General features: G+C 47.6%; 1 protein-coding gene across 1 annotated transcript in view; it reads left to right on the top strand.

The window, feature by feature from the left end:
- The window catches only part of ADAM12 (ADAM metallopeptidase domain 12), a 282,504-nt gene that overhangs the window by 171,873 nt on the left and 89,073 nt on the right, over positions 1 to 21,558 (top strand). The window contains exons 6-9 of the mRNA XM_051973876.1: positions 1,620 to 1,806; positions 10,757 to 10,822; positions 11,427 to 11,498; positions 19,392 to 19,561. Coding sequence (XP_051829836.1) covers positions 1,620 to 1,806; positions 10,757 to 10,822; positions 11,427 to 11,498; positions 19,392 to 19,561 — 495 coding nt within the window. The remainder of the gene's footprint in view (positions 1 to 1,619; positions 1,807 to 10,756; positions 10,823 to 11,426; positions 11,499 to 19,391; positions 19,562 to 21,558) is intronic.

Genomic DNA, 21,558 nt, shown 5'->3' with positions numbered 1-21,558 from the left:
TGCAAGCAAGTAGCATTATTAAAAAGATCATTCAGGAAATATACAGTCAGGAAAGAAGGGGGAGATGATAGAAGGAGAAGGAGAGAACAGGTAGGCAGCCAGGCAGCCAAAGGAGAGTGGTCAGAGACCTAGTGGAAAGTCTCCAGGCCATTGAGTGGAGATCATGGCCAAAGGTCTACACTGGAGGTAACAGTGTGCACATGTGTACGAGGAGCAATGAGTAGCACGAATGACTAAATAAACTATTGAGTAAGCCCAGCTTAGCTTGTTATTAAGATGATCGCCAGCTAAACCCTGGCATTACAAATTAAAAAGTCAATCAGTGGGGCAGCTGGGTGGCGCAGTGGGTAGAGCACCAGCCTGGAAGTCAGGAGGATCTGAGTTCAAATCTAGACTGTGTGATCCTGGACGAGTTATTTAACCCCAATTGCCTCAAAAAAAAATTTTTTTTAAGCCAATCAGTCTCTGTTCTCAAGGAGATCACCTTCTAACGAGGGAGAACAATGTACAGAAGGAAGCTGTGAGGCAAGTGGAAAGGTCTCATGCTGTGAGTGGACAGCAATTGAGAGGTCATGGAAGAACTGAAGTCTTGTAGTCTGTCCTAGAGCACAATGTTCATGGGTGTGGGAATTTATCCCTTCCACAGCATATCCATGCCCTCTCAGCCTGTGTAAGTCTTGTCCATGTCTTATCACAAGTCTTCCATAAAAGGCCAGAAGAGTGCTGTCTATGGAGTCCAAAGTCTTGGATTCAAATTTTACCTCTGATATCTATCACCTCTGTGAACTTAAACAAGTCAGTTCACTCTCTAGACCTCAGTGACTTCAGAAAAAAGGGACCTCTTCTAGATCTACAGCTGTGACTCTATGACCTACCATGGCAGACTGGAAGCTATGGATTGTTGGGCAGTGCCCTCCCCCAAGTTACCTTGTATTTCTTGTGTAACTCCTTGGATATGCACATGTTGTCTCACCTGGCTAGACTATGATTTCCTGGAGGTCAAGAGTGATTTCATTTGATTTCTCTCACTAGTGCCTAGCAGAATCCCTTGAATATAGTCGATATTGTTGCTTGTTGATTGATAGATTGATTGCTCACCTTGGGGGGGGGGGAGTCTGGGAGAGAATTTCCCTACCTGACCTTCTCTAGTCAAGGAATCCTCTTTCCAAAGGGGTCCCAAGGCCGTCTTCTGCCATTTTTCAGGCCTCCCAAAGGCACACATCTCCATCTCTTTTGGCTCCCTACAAGCAGCTCTCCTGTGCTTCCTTAGACACATGGAGAGAAGCCATTGTAGATAGAGCTTGGAGCCATAGTTCGGCCTAGGTTTCGGGGGCCTGAATTACTCATCTGTTAAAGCCCTTCAAATGCCTCCACGTGGCACCTCAGGGTCTGTGTTGGCGTGCGGTGCTGTGACCGAGCGCAGGAGACCAGGACGATGCCCACCGAAGCATTGGGTGTCGAGGGAGTTGGCAAAGCCAGATCAGCCCAAGTAACATGTGCCCTCTTTTGACAGAATCTGAAAGCATGAAAGCCTGTGTTCACTTTCACCCTGAGTCACAGCTACTGACAGACACTCTAAAGAAGGTGCAGCCCCCCATTAACCGGTTCTTTTTCAACAGGGGACTTATTGTGCTGGGAAGCCAAGCCTACACCTTAGAGCCAATGGAGAATGCTACAGGTCAACACAAGTTCCAGTCAGCAGAGACTCTGAAAACCGCCTGGGGGGCGTGTGGCCAGCAGCATCTCAACATCTCAGGCAGGACCATGGAGAGCGCTCAGTGGTCCCCTCACACGTTTACAAGGAGGGTAGGAGGAAAATCCATTTCTTTTTCCTGGAGGGGTGGGGGAATTCAGGCTGTCACTCCTCCGTTCAATCATTTCAAGGATCTTTTCTTGGGGCAGTGGATGGTGCAGGGGCTAGAGCCCTGGAGTCAGGAGGACCGGACTTCCAATAGGACACTTACCACTTCCTAGCTGTGTGATTCTGGGCAAATCACTTAACTCCAATTCCTTGGGGGGCAAAAAAAAAAAAAGAAAAGAAAAGAATAATTTCTTAAGTATCTACTCCAGTATGTGGGGGACCCAGTGGGGTCAAAGGCCAAGGGAACAACAAGAAATCGGCCCTGGGGGAGTCATGTTTTACTGCTTTGCATTTCAGGAGCTCATAGTATCCAAAAGGCAGCAACACTGTGCAGTTGCCTGTTCTATATGATGTTACACACCCAGTTTCCTTCTTTCCTTCACTACTTCTTTCCATAGAAGGTGCTTTCGAGGGCAGAGGCTGCTTCTTAGCCATTCTTCTATCCCCACATGCTACACATAATAAATATTTGTTGATGGATTGATTGACCTTCTTTTCAGGACTCAAGGGCACAGATCTGCCATATCCCAGCATATAATTGCTAAATTCCTAGGAGAGGCGGCTCTTATTATAGATCAGCCCTGGCCAGTCGCTACTCAGAAGGGTCTGGAGCTGTCCAGGGTCAGGCTGAGCATCCCTGGTCTCAGCACATTGAGTGAAGGAAACGGTTTATCAGGGGGACGTTTGATATCATGGAGGAGGCACACATTCTATGTAAACAGGCCCTGATTTGTTCTCCTGAGTCACAGGATCTAAATGCTACATGGTGAAAAACTTGCAGAAAGCTACAGAAGTCCTCAGCATCCTTAAGAATTCATCCTAAGGAACCTCTCTCTGGAAGCCCAGCCCTTAAAATTCAAGCTATAGAGAAGTGGCTTCTCACCCACATAGTCAGAAAAAGCAGAATCTGAGTCAGTGAGAAAGCGCTAGCTGCAGGTAAACAAGCAAAAGTCAGCATCCGTCTGCTGAGAGGTGGAGGATGGGATTGAAAGAAGAGTCTAGGGTCATTGTGGACCCTCAATCATCTGATTCCTCCTACACAGGAGTCAACAGGGCTAGATTTTGCATTGCTTACAGACGCTTGATCACTTGGAATATTTCTTTCTCATTGTGATGGAGGTGGTATGATATTGTGGAAGATTTCCACTGTCCATCTTTCACCTCCGAGCATTTGCACAGGCATGTTTCCCCTGCCAGGAGGGCTGTTCTTCCTTACTGATCGACTCTGGCCAAGTCACTTAACCCCTCCCATCTGCTTCCTCACCAGAAAATGACAGGCTTGGACTAACCCTACATCTATGAGTATCCAAGTCTGAATTTGAACTTGCGTCCTCTAACTCCAAATCAGCCCCTTTTTCATGGCAGCATGTTGTTTAGATCTGAAACCAATCAAATCATTTAATCCCCCTGTGCTTCTACAAAGATCTGAGTGTGAATGCTGACTCTGTAACGGGGTCAAGCCACTCTTCAAGTCCCATCCAGGTCTTAATTTCCTCAAGTATAAAATGAAAAAATCCCCTCCCGTTCCAAAACTCCCAGTGGAACTCCAGTGTAGACAATACTGAACTAGTCTGCAGTTTCAATAAAATATCTCGATGCATCAACAGCACGGGCCAGCCATCTTTGCATTTTTATAATCAGCTCTACGTCTGGCTCTCAGTTTGCAAGAATGAGGGTCATCCCAGGGATTTGTCCTAAATCATTTTGATTTACATAAAGATTAGAAGTACTTAATGGTGACATTATTTTGCTAACAACATATATTGAAATTTAAATGAAGCTTTAAATTGAAATGAGGAAATACACATGCAGTTTTACTGAGCTCTCAATATTTTACTGGAAGACCCTATCCGTCAGGATTGGTTTTGTGGAAGAGAAAATGCACTTGACATCTTTCTAATGAAACTGTGTTCAAAGAAATGGCTTCCGAATCAATCCTGGGACGCATGGGTGAAGATTCTCTAAGGGATCATTTCAGACGGTCATTTGCCCGACTGAGTTTATGATCCCTGCCATGTTTTTCAGACCTTTGACCTCATCTCCATTTGCTTTTCCTCCCCCAAAGCAGGTCACACTCCCCCCTTATTTTCATGAGTTTCCGGGGCTCCCTGCAAAATGTCACCCACCGAGAAGCCAACCTGCTGGACACGAGTGTTTCCAAACCGAGCTGGATTCGGGCTCTTGGAAAACACTTCAGTCCATGCTGGAAGCCTTCCTCCCTTGACGGGACCTGGGAGATATGGATTGTGAGGGGAGACTCTGAGACCCAAGGCCACCTGCCCAAATGATGAGGCCTCAAGGGATGGCATTGTGAAAATACTGAAGTCGCCCACCAGCTTATACCCGACGTGGAAATAGAGCTGGCGGTTGTGAGATCTAAAAGCATTGGTGGTCAGGCAAATAGTACCAGCTCCCCATCTGTCCATGTGCATTATGGGGATCTCCTTATCTGGATAAATCTCCACATCAGCTCCACAGACTTTCTCGCTGATGAACCCGCAGCACTCATTCGCTAGGGTCCGTGCCTCCCGATATCTGGGGAAGCCTTTGCCCAGAGACCCAAAGACGGTTGGCGGCTTTCCCCTTCCCCACCGGGGGCTCTCCTTCCAGTCTCACTTCTCCCAGTCACTCACCTGCTTTGGGATGATTAATCCTCCCCACCCCTTTGCTGCCCTGTCCCATCATGGGGGTTGTGTACAGGAATCCAAGCTCATTTTAATATGAACCTAAGCTAACTATAATTAAGAAAATAAATCTCCTGTTGCAAAAATATCCCACGATGCCTTCCAAAGACAAATATAAATTACTGTGGGATGATGCATTGTTTGGGGGATTATTTGCACCCTCCTTAATCATGCCTTGTCAGTAAGTCTCTGCCAGTTCCAAAATCATTTAGACTTCTGGGTGCAACAGAACAGGAAATTAGAATTGGCCCAAATGCTGGGACCCTGCGCTGAACTCTTCTTCTTGTTGTAAGACCAGAAGACTTCGTTCTGGCAAGACCTTCGAAGCTATCTTTCCTATTACAGATAACGGGGAAACTGAGTCCCAGCAAAGGAAAATGACCTGCCCAAAATGACACGGTGAACACGAGAGCACAGATCGGCCCTCAGGTCTCGTGGTGTCGGACCCAGGCTTTTTCCGCCATGCTGCGGCTTCTTGCCGCTCGTGGTGTTTCTTGGATGGTGATGGGGGTGATATTTTTGTGGTTATGCAAACCTTTAAAAAAAAATTAGATGCTTTTGTTCCTGCTGAAGTTCTAGTGGACTCTAGAACAGAGGAAAAGAACTAAGAAATCCATTGGCCAAGAGCCATTGCCATCGGCAGCTTAGACCAGAAGCCTTTGGGAAGTGAGTTTCATTGGGCTTCCTTTCCTGGCTCTTCCCAAAGAGGCGACTTGTGGCGAGAGCCAGCCTTGACCCAGGAGGACCCGAATTCAGATCCCATCTCTGGGCCGCACTAATATGTGGCTGGGGGCAAACCCTGCGTCTCCCTTCTCTGGAGATTGAAGGGAAGGTGTGACCTGCACCGCTCCAGGGTCTTTCCTGTATACCAGTGACATCACCGGCCTGGTCCCTATTCCTAATCAAGAATAATGTGCTTTGTAAATGTAGAAAATATATAGAAAAATTGCACGTGTTTAGCATATATTGGATAACTTGCTGTCTGGGGATGAGGAGAAGGAAGGGAGAAAAGTCTGAAATATAAGGTTTTGCAAGGGTCAATGGTGAAAACTATCGATGCATATGTTTCCAAAATACAAAGCTATTCTTTTTAGACATAAAGATAATCCCAGAAACAGAAAAAGAATAATGGACTTGGATTTCATCAACTGGGCATTGAGTAGCAAGAATTCAGGGTCAGTCAATTTGTTCTTAATCAAAATATGAGCTTTTACTGGAGCAGATAAATCCCTGGTCTTCATTAAAGAAATGGAAACTAAACCTTGATTTATGAATATGCTAATTGTTCTTCCGGGCTGTGGGAACTAATTGTCTTCCGCTTTCTAATTGTAATGTCCGATTTTTCGCCTGCCTTGCCAGCCCGGCCTTCCTGGCCAAGAGGGCCTAATGGTTCTCTCCCATGGCCACGTCTTGTTCGGTTAGAAGAGCTGGTCTCTAAGGGCCTCCCCGATTCCAGCTCTCTGACCCTGTGCTGCGAAGATCTGGGTGCAAATGCTGACTCCGTGACTGAGCTAAGGCACTCTTCAAGTCACTCATCTGTGAATTTGGGATCAATTGATAAGCGTTGATTAAGCATCACCAAAGTTCCCAAAACTGTGCTCGTTGCTGGCAATAAAAAGGCAAAGCTAAGCTCCCCACAGGAGTGAATAACTTCCTGGGGTTGGGGGCACAAGAAACCAGGAAAGGATCTGAGTTTGATGGAACAACTCTCTACTCTTTGTCCTGTTTGGGGAATTGAGTGTTCTTCAGAGTATCCCCAAATACCCACGTGCCCCTTAGAGCCCCCTAAAAACCCACATGATCCTCAGAGCCCCCTAAAAACCCACATGCTCCTCAGAGCACCCCTAAAAACCCATATGCTCCCCATATGCTCCTCAGAGCACCCTAAAAACCCACATGGTCCTCAGAGCACTTCTAAAAACCCATATGCTCCCCATATGCTCCTCAGAGCATCCCTAAAAACCCACATGGTCCTCAGAGCACTTCTAAAAACCCATATGCTCCCCATATGCTCCTCAGAGCACCCCTAAAAACCCATATGCTCCCCATATGCTTCTCAGAGCACCCCTAAAAACCTGCATGCTCCTCAGAGCACCCTAAAAACCCACATGGTCCTCAGAGCCCCCTAAAAACCCACATGGTCCTCAGAGCACCCACAAGCCTAAAGACCACGGACTTAATCCAGCTATATCTGATTTTTCTCTCATGAACACTGCAATCATAGGAGCAGAGAACCATAGATCTCCCTTGAGAGAGGCTTAAAGGGACCCCCAAAGCAATAGAATAATTATTATTATAGTAGAAATATTAATGGCAGCATTCAAAGAGCACTGGGTTTACAAAGCACTTTGCAGATGTGATCTCCAGTGTTAACAGTTTTAGCAGGTAAATTCTTTTATTATTCCCATTTTCCTGATGGAGAAACTGAGCAAACACATTCAGGGACTTGCCCAGTCTCGCACAGTTAGTGCATGCGTGAGATCACGTTTGAATTCAATTTTTCCTGGCTCCGGGCCTGGTTCTTCATGCTCAGCACTACCAAACTGCCTCCATCTTCCAGCCCAGCTGTCCCATTTTACAGATGAGAAAACTGTGGCCCAGAGGACTATTTACTGACTAATCCCTCTTCTCCATGACAGTCTTGGGATCCAGGAACACGGCTACCTTTTCCCTCCTGAATCTGCTATTCCCCAAGTCCTCCAAAAAGTTCTTAAAGCATGAAAAAAGCTCGCCAGCCTGTGGGCCACTCTTCCCCTTCTCGCTCTCCTGCTTATCCACCGTCCAGAAACGATCACAGGGCCTCTGTGCTGTTCTGGCCAGAGAAGGGGGCACTGGGGCCTTCACCCCCTCCTCTATCCCCACACATTGGGGGCAATGGGCCCACCAGCCCCTCGGCTGTCCCTGCCCATTAGGCCTCTCTATGGGCAGAGGGTTTGGGCTCATTTCTGCTCCTCAGCCTCAAAGTGAGATTTTCTGTCAAACCTTCAGTTGGAAGGCTTTCTGGGGTGTGTGTGTGTGTGTGTGTGTGTGTGTGTGTGTGTGTGTGTGTGTGTGTGTGTGTGTATGTGTGTATGTGAGTGTATGTGTGTGTGTGTGTGTGTGTATGTGAGTGTATGTGTGTGTGTGTGTGAGTGAGAGTGTGTGTGTGTGTGTGTGTGTGTGTGTATGTGATTGTTTGAATTCTGGCCCGCATCAGCAGATAACAAGTTTGATTGATTTTAAGTGAGCGGCCCAGATGTTTGGGGACCGCGCAGACACAACTGAAATCCCCATCTCTGGACAGCTGGGGGAGAGGAGCCCTCAGCCCTCATCAGCTCCCCCTGATTCCCAGCTTTTAGTGATTATGTGGTTGGGCGTTTCTCCCAAGCTCGCAATTCCGTGAATTCATAACAAAATTCAGGCCTTTCTGCAAAGTGCAGAGCAAGAAGATGATGTTGATCGCTGGCTGGTTCTCCGAGAACGGCCGCTCCGGGTCCCGTCGGCAGGGCCAGGGGGGTCAGAAAAACGAGAGGGTGTTTGACCGGGAGATTTCTGATGTAACTTTCGACACAGTTTCTACGGTTCAGTGATTGGTCTGTGTGTCAAAAAATCTGCTGATCTTAGCGCTGGAATCCTCAGATAATCTCCAGGGACTCGTGAGCTCACGATCGGGATGTCTCTCCAACTGTGCCGATTGCGGCCCGTGCTCTCCTTCCTGTCCTGTGGCTCTAGCCCGCCCTCACCCTCAGTCGCACTAGAGGCTTCCCTCAGTGTTCTAGAGGCTTTCAAGCTCACGCCATTTCAAGGTTATCTAGGTTTTTTAGTGCCAGTTTTCGAGAGAAGTCCCATAAAACCCTCCTGTGGCGCCTCTCTGTGCCACGGGGAGAGCCGACCCCTGCAAGGCCACGCCCGATCTCTGGCCAGCCAGACCTAGATGCCAAATGCCGAGCCCGGCAACAGCCTCCGGGTCGGTGCTCCGGGTGCCAACGTTAGCCGGCAAGTGCCCACAGCAAGCTTGGACTCCAGCCAAGGCCGGGGGGGAGGCCGTGGAGCTGCCGGGCACCGGGAGTCTTGGGTCCTTGAAAATTAAAATGAACTTCCCACCCCTTCATATGTGGTTGTTTTTAATCCCATTGTGTGGTTATGTGAAGATGGGCAGGTCACATGGTGAGAATAAGGGATGGACAGGCGGGCAAACTGTCAGGTCCCAGGAGAGCTGAGGGACGTCTCATCCATTTTATCCACCGTGTTTATGGAAGTAGGTGTAAAGGTTTCAGAGGAAAGACTGCATCCCCAGTACAATATGTGGCACGTAGTAGGCATTCGACAAATGTTTGTTCATGGGTTGTTGGGCAACAAAAATTACAAAGTGAGAAGCGCCTGAGGCAGATTACAGTTATGGTCACCTGTGGATGGTTCCAGGGCGAGCAGCCCTGCCGGGCTCAGAGCCGAGGTGTAAGTCTCCCGGTCGCAGTCGGGCCTGTTTTTCCCGAATTTAGGGCAAGCGCCTTCGGGAGCTGATAGGAAAGCCCTGAGAACATCCGAAGGCCCTCTCGCTCACCCTTAGCATGGAGGAGGGCGGCCCAGCTGAGTCACCACCCGCACCGTGTGGAGCAGTGGAGTTTCGCTTGGTCCCATCGGCTCAGGAGCGAGGGGCTGGATCCCAATGGGCTCCACCTGGGGACAGCGAGTCTGCGGTCAGGGACTGGGGAGGGTAAGAGCCAGGCTGGCCTCCGAGGAGTCACTTTGTTCCTTGGCTTTGTGACTACCTGCCAAGTCAGAAAGGAGTCGCGACCTGCCCTGGTGGAAGAGCTGCCCACGCCTCCGGTACCCGGATCCCGGAAGGACAAGAAGCATCCTGTGCTCGCCTCCCCCCGGGTGCAGATTTCCTTCTAGGAAACTCAGGCTCATGAGTCAGCACATGTGGGCAGCCCGGAGGAGCACGCCCAGGACACAGGCCGTTTCTTCAAAAGTCTGTTTGGAAGATCCTGCGCTAGTGGGAATTGTGATTTTTTTAGCAACAACAACCGGCAAGGTTTCCCTCGGGGCTCCGTGTTGGGAACTCTGGTCGGAGTCTCCATTCGGTCATCTGTCTTCCTTTTGTCTCAGAGAGTTGTGGTTACACTGGGCCAGTTTTCAAGGGGAAACTCTGCTTCAAGTCACAAACCTCAGGTCCTGGGTCTGAGATTCCCACACGGAGCGGGACCCGCATTTGCTTCCAGGATTTGGTTACTGGACATGTGCTCTGTTTGGGGCTTTCAGAGGGTGTTTTGAGACCATCCTTCAAGAGCAACTTTCCTTTATCCTCCTGGAGTCACCTTTGGGATTCCTTGAGGAGGCAGAGAGTCTTGGATTCAGTTGGATAATGATCGATTCAGACCAATCCAAAGAGCATTTATTAAGCTCTGACTGGGTGCCGGGCACTGACTGGGTGCTGGTGATGTAAAGAAAAAAATGAGACAGTCTCAAGAAGTTTGGATCAATCCATCAAACAATTAAGTAACAGTTTAGCACCTTTATGTTCTAGGCACAAAAACAAACCAGTCCCTGCCCTCAAAGAGTTTCCTTTCAACTGGTTTCTACTAAGTCCCCAGGGGAGTCAGCTTCTTCCTTGGCTCCCTGAGCTCAATCTCACCCTAACTCCAGTGTGCTCACTTTTACTTCTTACCCATGTGCTCTGCCCCATTAGGTGTGCAAAGCACTTGACACATTTTATTTTCTTTGCTTCTCTCAACAACACCGTAAGGTAAGTGCTTATTATTATTCCCGTTTTACAGTTGAGGAAACTGGACCAAAGTAACTAAGTAACTTGCCCAGGATCATAAGCTAGTAAACATCTTAAGTAAGGCAAATTCAAAGCCATGTCCTCCTGACTCCAGGCTTGGTGCTCACTGGTCATTGTGGGAAAGCCGTCCTAAGCAGAAGCCCTCATGATGCTCTAACCTCCTCAGATAAGAAGGGTGGGGGGAGGCTCCTCAAGCCCAGAAGAGGATTTGAGAAAGTTTCCTTCCATGGACAATGTAGCAATGTTGGGGGGGGGGGTCTTGATTGTACATATTTGTTCTAAGGATTTGGCTTTCCTTTCATTTTTTTGCAATGGAACACAGAGAGGAGATAGAGGGGAAAAAAACAGACTTTTTTTGGTTCATTAAAAAAATCAACCACAAAATCAATAACTAAAAGGAGGGAGTTTAAGGGGTTTTTTAATTTAATTTATTTTATTTTTTGGCAGCGCAAACGGGAGACATTAAAGACAGCAAAGTATGTGGAGCTTGTGATCGTGGCGGACAATCGCGAGGTAAGTTCATGGCCAAAGTTCCATGGGGACGTTAGAGAAGGGGATCTGGAGCATGTGCTTGCTTTAGGTTATCTCACTCTCTCCCAACAGTTGAAAGGCATTAACAGCAAAATATCAAAGACAGTAGCACCAAGGACAGCAGGGAAATTTCTTTAGTGACTATAATCTCTCTTTGGGTTCCATTATTTAAGAAAAATGACTTGGATGTTGATAACTGATGCAAGCTTAATTCTCATTGCATTCTATGAACAAGTTAATTCTAAAGAAGTAGGAGGAAGGGTAACTAGATGGCGCAGTGGATAGAGCACCAGCTCTGAAGTCAGGAGGGCCTGAGTTCAAATCTGAGCCTAACTGTGTGACCCTGGGCAAGTCACTTAACCCTAATTGTCTTAGAAAAAATAATAAAAATTTTTTTAAAAAGTAGAGGAAAAAATAAAGAAGTAGGGAAAGGCTCTTCCTACAGTGACATGATGACCTTCCCACTTCTCAACTTCTTAAGTGATTCCTGTCCGTGTCGTCCTCTGAATCCATGTTCATGACTCCAAAATCCGAAAGAACACTGATTATTCGGATTGCTAACATTGACTTTGCTCTTTAAATTCAGTTTCAGAGGCAAGGAAAAGATGTGGAGAAAGTTAAGCAGCGTTTAATAGAGATTGCCAATCATGTGGATAAGGTGAGTCCTTGATATAATTAGCTCTTGGAGATTATATAAATGTTTGAGGATGAGCTTGAGCTGATTCAGTGCTTTTCCCATCATTAACAAGATGAGCATTTTACTTCCTTATTCCAAAATCTGTAACCCTGACAAGTGAAGACTTCAGAGGGGACCAAAGCCATTCTGCTGTCCTAGGAGGGTGTGAGACCCCTTTAGTCCATTATTTTAATACATACACATTGACCCATCAATAGTAGGAACTATTGGGTGACCAGCCCCTTCCAAAAAGTCTGTTTCATCGCAGTGGAAATGTGACAAAATAGGAAGAGGGTTGGATCTGGAGTTAGGGGAATATGAAGTATTTGGGGGCTTTCAGTTAGAAAACTATGGTCTTATTATGGAATATTACTGACTGTAAGAAATGACCAGCAGGAGAGGCCTGGAGAGACTGACATGAACTGATGTTGAGTGAAATGAGCAGGACCAGGAGATCATTATATACCTCAACAATGATACTATATGATGATCAATTCTAACGGACGTGGCCATCCTCAACAATGAGATCAACCAAATCAGTTCCAATAGAGCAGTAATGAATAGAACCAGCTACACCCAGCAAAAGAACTCTGGGAAATGACTAGGAACCACTACATAGAATTCCCAATCCCTCTAGTTTTTGTCCACCTGCATCTTTGATTTCCTTCACAGGCTAATTGTTACACTATTTCAGAGTCTGATTCTTTTTGTACAGCAAAATAACTGTATGGACATGTATACATATATTGTACTTAACATATACTTTAACATCTTTAACATGTATTGGTCCACCTGCCATCTGGGGGAGGGGGTGGGGAGAAGGAGGGAAAAAGTTGGAACAAAAGGTTTTGCAACTGTCAATGCTGAAAAATTACCTATGCATATATTTGTAAATAAAAAGCTATATAAAAAAATAAAATAAAGTAAAAAGATAGGTAAGGGACATTTGATAAAAGACCTTAAATACAAGAATAAAGAATTTGGACTTAAAAAAAAAACTATGGTCCAACTTCATTTAAACATTTTCCATCAATAATAATATAGCTAACATCTAGATAGTGCTTACTATGTACTAGGCACTGTGCTAGGTGCCTTGCAATTATAATTTCATTTGATCCTTACAACTACACTGAGATATAGGTGCTGGTATTATTATCTCCATTTTACAGATGAGAAAACAGGCAAAAGTATTAGTTGTCTGGACCAAGGTCATACAGTTAATAAGTATCTAAAGCCAGATTTCTTTCTGACTCTAGACCCAAAGTAGCTTCACTACTTTCACGAATAAAATCATAGGTTTAAACCAAATAAATAAATAAATAAATAAAATAAACATTTTCCATCTACTGATCTTCCATTTCAAAATGCCCTGCAGGGTGGAAGAAGGCAGTCCTTTAGAGAATGTACAACTTGTCCACCAGAAAATTGAAAAAGACTGGAAACTACTGGAAGCTCAAAGCTGGTTCCCGGGTATCGTTAGCTATTTTATGCAAAGTAGCTCTTACACAGAGTAAAATAAGCCTGTTAGGAATGAGCAAACCGATTTGTTGGCACTTTAATGGGAATAAAAAGAAAAATAGTCAATACTTGTGAGAATTAAAAAAAAAAAATTATCTGTAATTACCTTAGGAGTCAAGGAACACAAGAAAAGATGTATCACTTTATGTCCTCATAAATGTTAACATGGGAATCTTGGGTAAAGCCTGAAACTAATCTCCTTGTCAGATAAGACAGACGCAGACAGGGCTGCATCCTGAACTCGGCCTCGCTGCTAATCTGCGTCTGCTCATAGAAGCAAGGAATGTCAGGGGAGGGAGAGAGGGGGACACGTTTTCTGAAACGGTCGTGGGAAGGAGGACGCCAGGCTGAACCTTTGGAGCCATACATTCCTCCTCAATTCAAACCCAATCAAAGCCTCAAGGACTCTGGCCTTAAGATAAGACGGAATAGGCCTGGGAAGTAAACTCCGAGTTAGATAAAGCCATGATGGATGATATCTTACCTAGGTGCTTTATTTTAAAAACATTATTCTTAATTGTGTCCAACATAGGTTTATACAAGAGAAATTGCAAGTGGAGATTGATTAGCAGTTTGTGATGCTTTCGAATTCACCTTTTCTATGAAGGTCACAGGGCACGGTGGCTAGAGTGCTGACTGTGGAGGCAGAGGGAAATGGGTCTAAATGGGACTCTGATTTTGGTTAGCTTCCGGCCCTTAGCAGGTCACAATTTCCCTGGGCCTGAAGAACCTTCCTAGATCTTATATGTGTCCTTGATGGACTTTGTCTTCTCATATGCTTTTTTTATTATAGCTTTTTATTGACAAAGCATATGCCTGGGTAATGGTTCAGCACTGACAATTGCAAAGCCTTCTGTTCCAACTTTTCCCCTCCTTCCCCCCACCCCTTCCCATGGCAGGTAAATCAATACATGTTAAATATGTTAAAGTATATATTAAATACAATATATGTATACATATATATACAGTTATCTTGTTGCACAAGAAAAATCGTTCTCATATGCTTTTTGATAAAAACTGGTATTACTCATTGTTGGTGGAATTGTGAACACATCCAGCCATTCTGGAGAGCAGTTTGGAACTATGCTCAAAAAGTTATCAAACTGTGCATACCCTTTGATCCAGCAGTGTTTCTACTGGGCTTATACCCCAAAGAGATCTTAAAGAAGTATATATGCACGGATGTTTGTGGCAGGTCTCTTTGTAGTGGCCAGAAACTGGAAACTGAGTGGATGCCCATCAGTGGGGGGATGGCTGAATAAGTGATGGTATATGAATCCTATGGAATTATTATTTGGTAAGAAATGATCAGCAGGAAGATTTCAGAGTGGCCTGGAGAGACTGACAGGAACTGATGCTGAGGGAAGTGGGCAGGACCAGGAGATCATTGTACATGGCAACAAGAAGATTATACAATGATCAATTCTAATGGCTCTTTTCAACATGGAGGTGATTCAGACCCAATTCCAATGACCTTGTGATGGAGAGTCATCTGCACCCAGAGAGAGGCTGTGGGGACTGAGTGTGGATCACAGCATAACATTCTCCCTCTTTTTGATGTTGTTTGCTTGCATTTTGTTTTCTTATTTGTTTTCTTTCCTTTTTGCTCTGATTTTTCTTGGGGAACGAGAGAATGGTATAAATATGTTTACCCATTGGATTTAACATATATGTTAACCTGTATAGCATATATTGGATTGCTCACCATCTGAGGGAGGGAAGGAGAGGAAAATTTGGAACGCAGGGCTATGAAAGGGTCAATGTTGTCAAATTATCCGTGCATATGTTTTGAAAATAAAAAAGCTTTTAAAAAAACGAGTATTACTGATTCTCTCGATTATCCACACCTGAGGAACGTCTGTCAGCGACGCCTACGTGTCTATGGAGAATCGGCACCATTCACTTCCTGGATGCTGCCCAAATTATAAAAAGGAGAAGGAAACCATCAGCCTCTCTGGGTAGGCTGACCTTGCATACTCGTGTGCACATTAAATGGCAGCTATTGAGGCGCCATAGACCGTTCCAGATGTTGATACCGCAAGCACAGCCATGTGGAGGGAGAGAGGAACAAATGAAGGAAATGAGCAAGTATTGAGCCCTTATTGTATGCCAGGCACTGTGCCCCTCAGGAATCACAGAGAACGGAGACGAGCCAGGAGCCGGGGACATCGTAACCCAGACACGCTGGCCCTTCGCGTGGCTTGAGTCTCCTGTCAGCTGGGATGGAGAAAAGAAAGCCCGCCCTGAGGAAGCAAGCAGTGAAACGGTGGCCAGGATGGTTGTGCTCTAGAAAGGAGAAGCAGCTTGGGGAGCAACCAAAGCAAGAATTTGGATTCCCTCTGGGACTGAATGGGACTTTTCCCTCTCTGCATTTCAATTAATTCACTGGTTGGGAAAAAAAATCTCCAGGTCCCTTCCAGCTCTCGGTCAGTGGGTCCATGGTCAGAGGATTCCTTTGGCTGACAAAAAATCACTTACTCTTTGTACTTCTCGGACATCTGGATACTTTAAAGCCTGGGGCTCTTCACCACAATCATTCGTGACCATTTTAAAATATGCAAATTTTGATAACAGAACTTCAGTATAATTGGCTTCTGTGCATTTTATTTCATGCATTTACAATCATGGTTCTGAGAAGGCTCCATGGTCCTCACCGGACCGCCAAAGGGACCCAGGACGCTTTAAGAAGAGTGTTCCATGTGGGATCATCAGGGACTGATGGATTCCCCCTCAGGAAGGTTACTCATGAACTATCGCCTTCTTCACCCTTAACATCAGGGTCACAGTGACCAGACCCAAGGACGCCATTGTCTCCAAAGGGAGACATTTGTCTCCAAATTAAAGTTCCCAGGCAGCGGAGGGCTCCGAGGAGCGGCTGCTGCAGTGACCAATGAGGGAGTCAGGAGTCACACGAAGGGGTCACACCTGTCTGAGCAGAAACAGGGCGCACTTGTCACAGCGAGGGGAGGGGGTAGTTGATGGGGGACACCGAGATTCATTCATTAACTCGCTCAGACCTGAACTCCTCCCGTTTAGGGGAAAGGACGGGGAGCACAGACCCGGACCATGGGGCCAGGGAGGCCCTTAGAGGGATCACGTCCAACCTTTCAGGTTACCGATCAGGAAACCGAGGCCCAGGGGACCTGTGGCTTGGCCATGACCGTGGCTGGCCATGATTAGCATCAGAGCCTACACTGACTGCTTAGCCATCAAGCTGATGAGTTTCCCGAACAGCGTCCGGGAATTCGTGGCTCCGGCCCCAGCTCGTTGATGTCATGCTGATAACGAGAATCCTCAAATTCTCCAAACTGTCGGAACGTTTTTGTTTCCTCTGGGATCTTTCTTCTCTTCCCGGCCTGAAGGGTTCTTCTCAAGCACCGGCCGCTTCTTGGGCCCAGCGTCCGGGCGACAGCAATGCGGCGGCTGGACAGTCCTTCCCGTGTGCCCAGGTGCCCGCCCAGACTCGGGGACAGCTGGGACCCGGAGCCCAGTTAGGGCCGCCTTCGTGAGCTCCAGCCAGGGGGTGACCGGCTTTTCCTCACGAACAGCTCTGCTAAGAGCCGCTGATGGATAGGACTTTAAGGCTGACAGAGTGGGTTCCATTCATTCTGTCCTTGGGAGCCGATCCCGGCAGGGGAAGAATGGCCTGGAGGCAGCTAACTGACCCATTTTTCCATCAGTCCAGAAAGGGAATTGGGCTGTTGCGGAGGTCTCCAGTCTGGACCCTGACCTTAAGTCTTCTTCCTTCTTTCATATTTGACATCTTCATGCCGAGGTGGGTTTCCGGGTCAGAAGAAGCTTCTTGGAGGAGACAAACTCTCCTGTGCTGGCCATCAAGGCCCTTCCCGATCCTGTTCCTTCCTAACTTTCCAGGCTAATTATGCGTTGCTCCTCCTGATGCATTCTGGGTTCCTTCCAAGTGGTCTGGTCACTTTTCTCGGCCATTTCCCACCTCCATGTCCTTGAACAGACTTGGATCTCCCCCATCCCCCTTCACCCCAGTGCTTTCCATCTTCATCTCTTCCTTTCAGAGCCCCCCCCCCTTCAAGCAGGAGCCTTCTCCCTCAAGCAGTTCTCCTTATCCACACAGATGCTAAGTTTAGATTCTAGGAAGGAGGGATGGGCACATAGAGGGCGGACTGGGGAGACTTTCCCACAGAAATGATGATTAAAGCCTTGGAGACTGAGTCAGGCCACGGTTCTGGGAACCTGATAGAAGGAACTCCCGGAGGAGGATTTTCCTTCTGCCTGTGCAGGTTGGTACTTTCTCTGAAACTTAGGAGTTCCCGAAGGCGTGTGTCAAGGTCGCAGAAGCTAATTTGTGTCAGAAGAAGGACTTGAACCCCAATCCAAGGCCTCTGCCCGTGAAAGCAGGACTCTGTGGAAATGCTAAATCTCCTCATTAATGTGGAAAGCCTCCGGATTTGCAAGCAGCCCTCCCCATTCCCTGATAGGAACAATTAGCTCTTGACGGATATTAATTAATGCGGACAGGACGTGGCTTCCAGGAGGCCATCCTTATCTCCGCTGCACAGGAGAGAATAGGAAGGTGAAAGCAGAATTGGATTTTGGACCTTCCTGGCTCTGCTCTCCGTGGCCTTTGTGAGCATGGAGCCCTCGGTCACCCTGAGATGGGCACCTTCAGAGCTCTGAAGGGGCAGGACCTGGAGCTGAATGGGACTGGGGAAGCGTGGCACGGGCTGGTAAAGAGACGCCTCTGGGAGGTGGGAAACGAGCCTTCACTGACAAATAAAACAGTCCGGTGCTGTCAGTCAATGAACATTTGTTAAATGTTAGCCAAGTGCCAGGGCCGGAATACAGAGAAAGGCAAAAATCCCTGGGGGCTCCTCAACAATAAAGACGCCGCAGTCGGCAGGGGGGCCCTTCAGGGCTTTGCCCCTGCACCCACTGGGGACTCAGGTGGGCTTAATTAAATTAAGGATTTAATGGTGTGGATGTGGGAGGGTTTTCACGTGTTGCCTGCTGACATGTGGGTGGGAAGGAGACTCGGGAGGCCGCTGCGATGGTCCGAGCGCCCGAGCCACGGTGGGGCACTTGGCTGGAGCTTAATGCACCCCAGGAAAGGAGCACCAAGGGCAGCTCCTTCCCGAGTCACTCACATCTCTCTGAGCACCGGAAAGGACCAGGATTTGCTGGCCCTTCTCCTGCAGTTCTTTGAAAAACATGGATCTGGGAGCACAAGGGTGTTCCAGAGCTCTCACTCCCTTCCCCTCCCTCCCACTCCCTGAGCCCCGCTTCTCACAGGGAGTGCTCCCTCACAGCAGGTTCTCCCTCTGTCTCCCCGGGCTCTCTCTGCCAGTCTGACCCTTGTAGCAGAGGCTCTCCTCCTTCCTGCACCTGGGCTGGACCAGCACCGCCTCCTTCCCTCCGAAGGCCAGCCCTGGTCCTGAGCCTCCTTCCTGATATCCTTCAGGAAGCCCGGGGGTTCCTGGGAGCTGGGCATCCCCCGCCCTCCTTAAACATCCCAGACGCGCCGCCATCTCTGACCTTGGGCATAGACGAGCTGAGGAAGCCGCCACGCGACAGGCAACAGGCAAGGTCGGGGCAGGTGGATCCTCATCGGGAAGGGCAAAAGGCCATTTGTGCGTCTAACAGCGACAGGAGCCAATGCGCCGCGTTGGGCAGGTCCGGAGCCTGCTGAGAAACCCTAAATGTGCGCAGTGAAGTCCCACTTACGCCCGGGGAAAGCCATTCCTCCTGCCCTCCAAACAAACCCACGATTAACCTCCATCCGTCCATCTGCCGTTGCCATTTCCCCTTCCCGGGGGCACCGGCCTTTGGCTGCCCTCGACGTCGAAGATTTTGTGCGGTGATTTTTCCTCCAGAGGAAGCAAGTGCGAAGCCTCCCAAACTAGTGGGAAACAGTGGCTGACTGGGACAGAAAGCTGATCCACGGCATTTGTGGAGCTCTGTTCTGCATGGCTCAGGGCACCGTAAATATCCATTAGACTCCAATATTAGAGGAAAAGCGGATTAAACACGGAGAGGGGAGATGCGATCTCCTGCCTCCGCTCCCTGATTTAGAGCCAGAAAGGACTGGAGCCGCTGAGTCCGCCCGGCCCCCTCCTTGTGGAGAACTCGAACTGAGGGTGAGATGGTCACAGCTGGTAAGGGTCAGAAGCCAGATTTCATGTGAACTCCCCAAAACGAGCCACGCCCGACCCTGCCCCCGGCACCGTCTCCCCGCTCTGCTTGGGCAAGAGGGGCTGTTTGGCCGAGTCCAATGAGTGTGCGCGCTGCGAAGGGTTAAGAGTGAGCGGTGGGATGAGGGGCTTGTGGGCGACTTGTTTGGGCCTTTCACAAACTGCCATCTAAGGTTTCGTCCGATTTCTGTAGTTCTACAGGCCGCTGAACATCCGCATCGTGTTGGTCGGCGTCGAAGTCTGGAATGATATCGACAAGTGCTCCATCAGTCAGGACCCCTTTACAAGCCTGCATGAATTCCTGGACTGGAGAAAGATGAAGCTGCTACCTCGCAAACCCCATGACAACGCGCAGCTTGTAAGGTGAGGGGGCGGCTCCGTCTCTGCTTAGAGAAATAGGGTCACAAAAAGGCAGTCCCAGACTCGGAATAATTAGCAAATCCATAATGGTCACGAGAACGGAGTGGGGAGCACGGCCCATTTTTAATGGCATCTCCTAATCCCCCCCCCCAGCTGCTGAGACTTCCTCCCCAGCCTTGGGGAAGCAAATAACGTTGGGTAGCCGTCTGCATGTTCCATGTTGTCTCCTCCACTAGAAACCCCATCCCTAACTGTGAGCAGAGACTGGCACGTTTGGCCTGGGTGTCCGGGCCCGGCCCCTGGCACACAGGAAGCATTTAGGAGATGCTCTAAATCGCTTCATTGTTCTGAATTTCCTTTCTGTGCAGAGATGGAAGGTATCGGCACAGAGGGCGGCTTACAGGGCCATGGGAGGGAAATTTTGTTAAAGGCAGGGGAGGGGATGTGAGGAGAACAATAGAAGGAATAGTCAGGAAAGACGCGGATTAAAGGAAGAGGCGTCCATAAAGAGGCTCTAAAATAGTGAAATACAAGGCAGTCTCGGTTACAGCCACAGAGCCCGAGAGCTACAAGACAAGGTGGACGCCATCTTCCCATTTTACAGATAGAGAAACTGAGGCTTAAAAGATTATGTAACTTGTCCAGATCACTCAGGTAATAAAAAGCAGCTCCAGGATTTCACTTCAGGCCCAGTAATACCAAGTAAAGCACTTCCGCCTTTACTAGCCTAAAGTCTCATGTTTTCCAAACTCTCTTGTCTTAATTGCCCAAAGAGATTTCCACGTGCACGCCATCACAGGAGAGCCTGTAGCGTCCTGGGGTCCTGGGTTCCCTGGAGAATTGCTATGGTGTCCAAGAGCCTTCCCTGAAGGCACAACGGGGAGCCCTGGGTAAATCTTTCCAAAGGGCGGCTGTGGCTTAAGCCGAGGGCAACGTCCTCCTTGGGACAACCTCAGGATGACCTGGGCAGTGTCAGGAGGTGCTGATTTATTTATCCCTCCCCAATACACACACACATACATACACATACACACATACACACACACACACACACACACAATCACACACACTCACATACCACATACATACACACACTCACATACATTCACACATACACACACACACACACACACACACACACACACGCACACACATACACACACATTTTCAATCCAAGCCAGCTGTTGTGGAGATATCGGAGAGCATTCTTTGTTCAGGAATGGATTAGACCAGATAGTTTGCTCCCACCCAGAAGTTCTGGGTTCTAGGGCACATGGCACTTCTGCTCCAAAGGAATTATCCACAGCTTTGTATTTTCCAATATCTACGTGCCAGTCAAGCTTGGCTTAAGGAATGGGGCTGCATGTGTTATAATGGCACCTTTACAAAAGAAACAAAGGTGCCCTTGGGGTGAGTACTCGTAGTTATGGGAAACAGGAAAACTCACAACTATACTCAGACACACTTAGTAAGAGCCTACTGTGTGCTAGGCATGAGCTCAGCATATTCTTGTGCAGAAGAACATTAGAAGAAAAGGTGATCCTAGTCCCAAAGTGCTTAAGAAGGCCAGACTTAGGCCAAGATCTTGCTGCCTTTTGTTGTGGTCGTTCACTTCTCAACTTTAAATCAGACACGACTTTGAAGTGAATTTCAAGCTGGGCTCGGGCATTGAACAGGAAGGAAAGAGCTCTGCTAAAGCAGAAAACCAAGACGTGCTCTTCGAAGTATCCTCTTCAACTGATCTAGTCCATTCCCCAAAAGCACAGGGCCTTAGAGATGCATGAAACTAGACCATTACTTATGCTATGTGTACTATATATGCTATATTGTATTTATACCTATATATACTTATGTATATACTTATGCTATGTTATATATACACATATATCTACTATATGTACCAAATATCCATGCTATATATACATATATACTAATGCTATATTTTATATATATATACATATATCTACATATATCTACTATATGTACCACATACACTTATG

Source organism: Antechinus flavipes, chromosome 2 (genome assembly GCF_016432865.1).
Source record: "Antechinus flavipes isolate AdamAnt ecotype Samford, QLD, Australia chromosome 2, AdamAnt_v2, whole genome shotgun sequence".
Lineage (NCBI taxonomy): Eukaryota > Metazoa > Chordata > Mammalia > Dasyuromorphia > Dasyuridae > Antechinus > Antechinus flavipes.
This window is presented reverse-complemented; position numbering and strand designations above follow the sequence as displayed.